Source organism: Pisolithus orientalis (genome assembly GCF_024613125.1).
Source record: "Pisolithus orientalis strain OTSU chromosome Unknown F5J12scaffold_2, whole genome shotgun sequence".
Lineage (NCBI taxonomy): Eukaryota > Fungi > Basidiomycota > Agaricomycetes > Boletales > Pisolithaceae > Pisolithus > Pisolithus orientalis.
Window position 1 is genome coordinate 80,534 of NW_026260783.1, and position 8,246 is coordinate 88,779.

Consider the following 8,246-nt stretch of genomic DNA (forward strand, 5'->3'; position numbering starts at 1 on the left):
CGGGGTTTCCTTTCCTTTCCGTTCCTGGTCGGTGGCTATGAACTGCATGGAACCAATAGGATTTAATTTCTTCTTTTACATTTTCCCAATCTCTAGATGTATGTCTTTTGGAGTTTGGGAGGATTGCAAGTAGTTTGCGTGGTAGTAAATGACCCAATACGGAACAACTGGGGACATTGACTCCAAGTTCTCTGTCAAGACTGCTGAGTAGTTCAACAAGACAAGCTAAGGTAGAAATCATTTATTCCTCTCTACATTTGAGGATGAAGACATGACTGCGCCGGGATAATAAATTGTTTCTTTTTCAGGATACAAAATAACGGACATCAAGAATGCAGATCGCGAAACTGAGAAATACGAGATAGACTGTGAATTTCACATCCATGTATAGATTAAAGGGGAAACTTACACCAAAACTACGACTCTTGACTGTACGCAGTACTATGACTGGTCCGCCTCTACTCGGTGGCCTACGCAGGCACCAAAATATCGCCCCAGGTTCTGGCAGAGAACACTCCGGCAGCAAAAACAGCAACTCCTGTAATGATGCTAATGTTTCCCGAAACCTTTTCCGGAGCAAAAATTTCTTCCCGTATGAAGCGGGAGAGCGCAGACTCGTTGGGGTCATGGATGGTACGCCTGGGAGGGGAAGCACCAAACAAGCCTGGGACTGAATTTTGCGGTGGTGCTCTGCGTGCCATATTAGCGATGTTATTCAATTGTCTTCGCTGGCGAGAGTGGGTTGCGTTGCAGGTTGGGGCCTAGAAATTGAAGTGGTGAGGCCGCCAGTTCGGCATTCTCCAGACTTTTCATCCTTACGTAATAAGAGCTTAGGTGGCAGTGTAACTGAATTCCTCGGGGCGAATGATGTATTTACTCCGGTACAACGGACTAGTTTGTGCAAAGTTTGTGTAGTAGCTACGAAGCTAAAAACACATCGTAACAGGCTGGATGACCAGGCGTCGTTCTTACAAATAAATAGCCCTGGCTGGGGTTTCCGGCAACCGCACTCCGAAGAATTGCAGCACGTCACGCCAATGAGGCCCGGATGAGACACCAGGGGGAATCCGTGGATCTACTTGAGGTGGGTTAATACTGTTAGCGCCTTATGCGCGACTCTAGAATATTACATACACAAGAGCAGCTATGACGCGATGTGGAAGATAACCGACCGAGCTTCTAGCATCGGGAAACCAAGGAAAAGGTGCAACTCTTGTCAGTGTTTCATGTTATTATGCCCTCCGCGGGGCACTGCAGCGTGGCATCGATACTGAGTACTGCACCACCGACACTTGGGCGGCTCCGTCCGACCACGAGTAAGCCGAATATAGCGCATAGCATCGGAGAGCTCAACCTAGTAAACGGAACGGCACCCCAGCGATCAGATCGTCCGAGAAACTTAAGGTGATAAGTCAGACCAAGTCAATTATACTGGACCTGTGACAAGGATTCAAAGACTGTCGAAAGAAGAGGACAACTCAGGCTTTTGGAAATGTTTTCCCAGACTTCTCTCGGGGCTGTGAATGTCAAGGGTTCACTTTCATATGTGGTTGAGCTTGAGCGCCTGTATAGCACACCACCTACCGAAATAGCCGGTTCACGCTGGTCAACACTTCTCGGTCTTGTTGCTACCCTTATCTTGCAGTACCACCTTGGAAACCTACGAACGGCAGTATCTCAGAAGACTCCAGGTGTGGAGAGGGCGTCACGTACCTTGCAAGCGGTCAATAAAACGTAGGATGAGGCACCTTTCGTTGAAGGATGCGCTTCTGCCCCAGCCGCCAAGTTTCTGCAAGAAGCAACTCTATGAAGTCCACGAAGTTTTGGGTACGGGAACTTTTGGAAAGGTGGTGGTAGGTATCTCGTCTTCTGCTAACCACTACCCCCTTTTTTATATATTTTTATTTGAATGGTACCTGACGGTTTTCTGCGGTCAGAGAGCAACCTGGACAGTTCCACCAGATTTGATAGAGGTCGCGAAGTCGGGAGCGGCCGCATCGCCTAGTACCTTCGGCCATCCTCGTGGTTCAAGCTCGATACCCATCTTGCATCCTCACTTACTCCACCATGGGCAACGCACGCCAGGATCTCCTGGGTCGTCCTCTTCTGCATATTCAGAGAAGAACGCTGTAACTACCAAGGAGGTGGCTCTGAAAGTCATTCCGAAGAAGAAGGTAAAGGGAAACGAAGAGGCTGTCTGGGGGGAGATGGAAATGTTGAAAGGCCTCGACCACCCCAATATTGTGAGACTACTCCTCTTTCTAAATAAAGTCTCATCTTTCCCTTGTGAAGGTCAAATTTTACGAGTGGTTTGAGTCAAGAAGCAAATACTATCTCTCATTTGAGCTCGCGGTCGGCGGCGAGCTATTTGAGAGGATCATCCAACGAGGCAAATTTACCGAAAGCGACGCCGTCGTTGTTGTACGGTACGCGACTTGATAGAGCCCTTCATGTAGCTCGTCTCACGTGTGTTCTAGTTCAATTTTGTCCGGCGTGAAGTATCTACACGACCATGATATAGTACATCGTGACTTGAAGTGCGTACCTCTCCGCACGTAGTGTGTTTGTCGATTCGTCTGATCCCTCTTATGTCTAGACCGGAGAACATTCTGTATCGAACTAAGGACCCTAACAGTGATGTTGTAATTGTTGACTTTGGAATGTATGACTCGTGGTTCTGTCTCCGAAGTGGCTCATCCAGTGCTTTCCCATAGTGCAAAACATTTGCATTCCTCCACCGAGCAACTACAGTCTTTGGCTGGAAGTCTTGGCTATGTAGCACCAGAAGTATTAAACCATTTGGGGCATGGGAAGGCTGTGGATATTTGGTCGACTGGGTGAGCATTGCCTTTTGATGCCTTGAGCGACATCACTCAAATTTTGAGCAGAATTATCACATATGTATTACTTTGTGGCTATACTCCCTTCAGGTCAGACGACCCCAAAGAAATTATTAGGGAGACCACAGACGCGAAGTTTGAGTTTCACGAAGCTTATTGGAGCAAGGTATCCAGCGAAGGCGAGTGGATCACCTACTTTCTGAACACCATTGTCTGACACAAAAAGCAGCGAAATCTTTCATTAGGCTCCTGCTTAACCCGGACCCCTCGAAGCGACCAACTGCCGAAGAGGCCCTCAATCACCACGTTTGTTTCAGCTCTTTTGGTACACTATGGAGATCTAACTGACTTACAGTGGCTAACGGCTTACGAGCCGTCCACGGACCACGACCTTGGTGCAGGACTACGTGAGAACTTCAACCCCCGCAAGCGGTGGCGTTCAGCTATCACGTCAGCGCGAGTGCTGGCCCGCCTTGGTAAAGTTGCGAATTCACGCACGAGGGGGTCTAGTGTATCAAGCGCAGGCAGTGGCGGGTGGGGTGAGGATCATACCAGAGGTGAAGATCCTCGGGATAATAACAAGGCTGGAGCTAGCAATGCAGAAGACGCACGTGAAGTCTCCCAAGCTCTGCAAAAGCTGTCTATTGGCAGCGAAGATCCTGGTTCCAACGACAACATTAAGATCACTTGTCCGGACGAAGACCTGGTGGGTGGCCAGCGTAAGGCAGAAGATTCCACGACCTTGGATTCTTCCAGTGGGCCCGACGAGCCCAGTGTAAAGGAAACTGTGCCGAATTGTAATGATCAAATTACCGAGCTCCATCCCGAGCGGTCTACAGTTCAGCCTAGCGAGGTGACCCCTATTTCCGCACCTTCCTCAGCTCTTCAGACAGAAAGGCGTAGCCACGACGAGTTGAAGATGCCTGGCAGTTTTTACGTCGCGGATGGAACATGGGAGAAGAGTATTTGGCAGCGCGGAGGGGGCCGTACTTCGTCATTACGGGACTTCTTCCAAAAGCTCGGCTTGTAGAGTTTAGCTTTCATAGTCACATCGTTTCTTGAATTCTACTGTGCCGTCTTGCGCTATCTTATAGCTGTATGATTATCCCTATATGTAGTAGATGTCGGAACCGAAATTGTCCAGTGAAACAGGCTAACGCCGTGGCTCCACTTCGTAGGTCCTGTTAGCGACTGTTAACAACGATGCGTGCACGGAGGCTGATGTAGGAACCACCTGCAGGTACGAGTACGATAACGAGCGAGGGTGATAAACTCAGAGCTCAGTGTAGTCAGGCGAGGATGCGGGTCGACGAGCAGACGTTCTCGTCCCATGGGGACTTCCTCTCATGCGGTAGCTACCTTTTATCTACGTCGTATATTTGATATCTCGTCCATTGGGGCGCGTCCACCCTTGCTCCCGCTTTGTACTCTACTTGGCCCCTTTGGGGTCATGACGTACATCCCGCGCTCGTGCGCGTTTCCATTTCCTTGTTGGGGTATGGCTGTTAGTCGTCCCAAGAATATTCTGATTATTGGAGGTGGCTCTTGCGGGTTGGTGACACTCCGAAATTGTCTCGAAAGGGGTGAGTTCGACGATGTTCAACTTGTCGAGCGGCGGGATGATATAGGGGGGATCTGGCAAGTATTTCCTGATGGCAATTGCAAATCACTGATCGCCACTATGCTCCAGGAATCGTACAGAGGATGATCCTACAGTCCCATATGATGATGCAGGCGGGCATCACACGGATCGTCGGCCACCCCGCTGGACATCCCCTGCGTATCCCGGGATGATAGGCAATGTACTCCCTGAATTCTTGGCGTTCTCAGGACAACCTTTCCCACCTTCTCCGAGGCCCGACCAGCCGTTCCCTACTCTTCAGGAGACGCACGCATATCTGAGAGATTTTGCACGTCCACTTCTAGATCAGGGGAAGATCCGGCTCAACCACGAGGTTGTAAGCGTTGAGGAGATCGACCAGAGAGACGGGTTTGGATGGAGAGTTGTTATCAAAGACTGGAAGCAGGGTGGCATAGAGAAAGAGGAACGACGGGAGGCGATCGTTATCTCGACCATGTGGTTTGACAATCCATATTTTCCTCGTGTTGATGGATTTGATGCCATTAAGGAGGCTGGGAGGGTTCGACACACCATCTCTTGGGCAGGTCCGAAAGATTACGAGGGCAAAGTGAAAATCACTCTCCCACACGGTGGTGCTCTGCATACTGACGATTGGGACAGCGTATCTTGGTTATTGGAAATGCCAACTCGGCAAACGAGATGGCGGCCCAGCTCGCACCACTAGCCCAGCTTCCAGTGTATCGTTCCACACGGCGGGTATCCATCTTTCCCTCATTGCCAGATGAGCGCATAAAAGACGTTGGTCCAGTTGTGCGGTACGAATATCATCCTTCAGAGACGGGGGACAAGGTCGTTGTCCACCTTGAGGATGGGATCATTCCCAAGATTGACTACGTTGTATTCGGAACTGGGTATTATCCACACGTACCTTACCTTCGCGTGCTCGAAACCAAGCCGATATCTGTGTTCGGGGTCAAGAACCCCCCGAATGAAGCATTCATACGCCAGCTAGTTCCTCTGACTGGTCAGGAAACCCATCCTATGTGGGTCCCCTCACTTTTTCGTCAAATACTATACTCGCACAATCCCACTCTAGCCTTCATTGGAGCCCTGATATCATTCATACCCTTCACATTTTCAGATCTCACTAGTACATGGCTCGCTCTCGTCTGGTCAGGACATATCGAGATACCGGATACCATCCAACGAAGGCTCCAGGACGAGCAAGACAGACTAAACGCGTTGGAAACTCTGCAGTCCCAGACGGACAACCCATCTGACCTTGTCTCATTCCATTTCCTTGGTCAGTACGAGTTACCGTATGCAAAGGTTGCAAGAGCAGAAGTCGTGCAGGCAAATCCTCTTCTGGAAGACATTTTGGTAAAATGGGACGATGAGCAGGATAACCGACGCTTTGCGATGTATGCCGCTAAGCTAGATAGCTTGTATACCCTTGCCGAAAGAAGGAAGCCAGAGGTGGCAGAGTAATTCCGGGGCCTTTTCACCGTGTAAAAGCAATAATTCCATCAACTACCCATGTTCGCGTCATAGGCGGCTAACTATCTAGGGCTACTGCATAAAAAGCACAGCAGTACAACATCTATCAGTCGGATATTACATCTCTATCTTCCCTCATTACACGAGCATATTCCAAGAGTAATCTGCGAAGAGGTTAAGTAAGGGTCACCGAAAGCGCGGAATACGTTACCTAAACATATATGCAACCATATCCTCGGTCCTCCAGAAGGTCTTGCTCCATTCCCGTCCTACCCCCGCAATTTTACCAGCCATTTCCTCGTGAGCACCTCTTCCCAAAAGATCGCCCCGGAAGAAGGTCAACAGGTCGTGTACATCTGAGTAATCATATTTGACTGGTATATAATGAACCCAGGGTTGGATGCGATCCGTAAACCTGCGCGATCGGTTAGATCTCCCCTTGAAGACGGCAGTCAACTTCACCAACCATTCAGGGTATACTGTGGCTTTAAAAATTAAGGAGTTCGATGTCATCAACCGCTTGAACCGGCTTGACCACCCATTTCCATCCACCTACGACACAACACTTTCATTGGCAAATCAGGCGGATGGAGAGGATCATGATCACTCACATCCAACACATACTTGTACTTCCCTGCCTCGGAAATGTTCTGATACCCTCGCCAATCATATATCTCCAAAAGTTCCTGGCATTCGTCCTCACCACAGGACAATGGACGACCAGCGAAGGCGACGTCGAACAGTATGGGGTTTACGTCCACCTTGTTTACTTCGTCCCCTGTACCAACCTTCTCAAACGGTGAAACGTGCGCAGGAAGGACAATTGTTGTGCCATTTTGCTCATTGACCAAAGCTACAAGTCGGTTCCTCTGCGAGAGCTTCCACTCCTTCGTGGAATCATGGCGTATACCTGTGTTCGCTCCCCTCCAAAGAAGCCGGTTATCAACCTTAAACTTGAACTCGGGATCGACTTCACGGGGAAGGACATCCTCAACCCACGATAACGTCGGAGTTGTGTGTATGTCTGAGTGTATTGCTGAAGAGCTATAAGAGAAGAGTGGAACGGGAGTCTGAAGACCGTACGGTCCGACGTCGTGAGCCACGAACTGGCCGTGTTCTCGTAACAACGAAGGGTGTTTGCAGGGGTCCATAGCAGCTCGGTGGTCGTATATAAAGGACTTGGCATCCTTTGGAGTGTACAACTGCTTAGTAAGGGCAGGCGACTCGGGTGGACAAGCGGTGACCCATCCTCGCATTCGAGGGCGCGGAAGTTCCTTTGTATCTGGTGCTAACACATGTACAGCTTGAGATGCATGGACAACTAAACATATGACACCCAAAACGGGATCCTTCTTACCATTACCGGCGGCGGCGGCTTTCAATGTCATAGACCTCGTTTGGTAGTCGATGAATACGGACGCACTGTCATGCGGAGAGAAGACGGCACGGAAGGGTGGTAATAAGTGACCAATGCCCGCTAGCAACTTGAGCATCTGATTTCCGCCAACCAAGAGGTTCTCGCGTTTAGCATGGTCTTCAGGCAGCTTTTCTGCAACGATGAGTACGGATCCACCTTCTTCTTTTCCAAGTGTATAAGTATCTTGGTGATGTTCCCATTCCGCCAGGATCCTCCTCAGATCCGCTGGTTTGATGCCCCAGAATGGCTGGAGGTCGTGATAGATCTGGTCGTATTCGTCTGGCAACTGGACATCGTGCTCCTGGACGTACTTCCACCTGTGCAACATACAGCCTTGAGTACCCTACCTATGTGTAAGTAAAGGACCTACCATTTCCGGAATCCTGGTGGAGGCGCCCTACCATACCGCCTGCCATATTCAGCGACGAGCTGCTCGTAGGTCGTGCTAGCCTGGCCAAGTTTTGCCTTCCATGCAGCTTCCGCTCTCTCTGTAAGGTCGTAGACAGGGTGCCTACCATCAGGATTTAGAAGGAGCAGTCCGTCTGGGCGAAAGAAGTGCGAAGGAAGGGAAGCGGATTCCTCTGTATGAAATATTATTTGACCACCCAAGCCATGCTGACCCTTTGCGATACGAGTGGGGGTCCAACGAGGCTCGTCAAACGATCCGTTAACTACAGCATGAGAAACCAGGAAGATCCTGTGGAATGTAATGAGACCTATGCCCAGGAGGAGAACGGGCAAAAGGCGCCTCGTTCTCCGGCTAAAAGTCATAGGAAGGAAGACAAGTTGGAGGAATCGCTGTCGTATCATTCCAGGTCCTCGTTAAATGGGTGGGATTGAGTACGAAGAGGCAACAACCTGTCTTAAAAATGAAGGATATAGGCGTGGACGATGATCTGTCCCTACAACA

At 49.8% G+C, this 8,246-nt stretch overlaps 4 protein-coding genes across 4 annotated transcripts; 2 read left to right on the top strand and 2 right to left on the bottom strand.

The window, feature by feature from the left end:
- Positions 1-324: 324 nt before the first annotated feature.
- F5J12DRAFT_177245 (uncharacterized protein) lies at positions 325-837 on the bottom strand. Its single transcript, XM_051738241.1, has 2 exons — positions 410-837; positions 325-347 (listed from the first exon to the last, which is right to left on the bottom strand). Exon 1 carries the CDS (start codon positions 699-701, stop codon positions 471-473), a length of 231 nt encoding a protein of 76 aa, XP_051604589.1. The 5' UTR covers positions 702-837; the 3' UTR covers positions 325-347; positions 410-470.
- Positions 838-1,495: 658 nt separating this feature from the next.
- On the top strand, positions 1,496-3,897 carry F5J12DRAFT_177222 (Pkinase-domain-containing protein). Its single transcript, XM_051738240.1, has 9 exons — positions 1,496-1,853; positions 1,938-2,243; positions 2,293-2,426; positions 2,478-2,537; positions 2,597-2,662; positions 2,715-2,837; positions 2,889-3,019; positions 3,070-3,146; positions 3,196-3,897. The coding sequence occupies exons 1-9, from the start codon at positions 1,740-1,742 to the stop codon at positions 3,868-3,870; spliced, it is 1,686 nt and encodes a 561-aa protein (XP_051604590.1). The 5' UTR covers positions 1,496-1,739; the 3' UTR covers positions 3,871-3,897.
- Positions 3,898-4,338: 441 nt separating this feature from the next.
- Positions 4,339-5,910, top strand: F5J12DRAFT_712906 (FAD/NAD(P)-binding domain-containing protein; the record flags this gene model as incomplete). The annotated part of the gene is made up of 3 exons (XM_051740796.1): positions 4,339-4,482; positions 4,544-5,029; positions 5,083-5,910. The coding sequence occupies 3 exons, from the start codon at positions 4,339-4,341 to the stop codon at positions 5,908-5,910; spliced, it is 1,458 nt and encodes a 485-aa protein (XP_051604591.1).
- A 121-nt stretch (positions 5,911-6,031) lies between these two features.
- F5J12DRAFT_691525 (glycosyl transferase family 90-domain-containing protein) lies at positions 6,032-7,903 on the bottom strand (the record flags this gene model as incomplete). Its single annotated transcript, XM_051740391.1, has 6 exons — positions 6,032-6,083; positions 6,131-6,334; positions 6,386-6,471; positions 6,531-7,207; positions 7,277-7,653; positions 7,707-7,903. Coding segments are annotated over 6 exons (1,593 nt in total), but the record flags the coding sequence as incomplete, so codon positions are not given.
- Positions 7,904-8,246: the final 343 nt, after the last annotated feature.

Excerpts from the sequence above, each read along its gene's own strand:
- F5J12DRAFT_177245 (XM_051738241.1), bottom strand. The coding sequence starts at position 701 with ATGGCACGCAGAGCACCACCGCAAAATTCAGTCCCAGGCTTGTTTGGT.
- F5J12DRAFT_177222 (XM_051738240.1), top strand. The coding sequence starts at position 1,740 with ATGAGGCACCTTTCGTTGAAGGATGCGCTTCTGCCCCAGCCGCCAAGT. Across the intron at positions 2,538-2,596 it reads ATAGTACATCGTGACTTGAA|ACCGGAGAACATTCTGTATC; the intron begins GTGCGTACCTCT and ends TCTTATGTCTAG. Across the intron at positions 3,020-3,069 it reads GAGCAAGGTATCCAGCGAAG|CGAAATCTTTCATTAGGCTC; the intron begins GCGAGTGGATCA and ends CACAAAAAGCAG.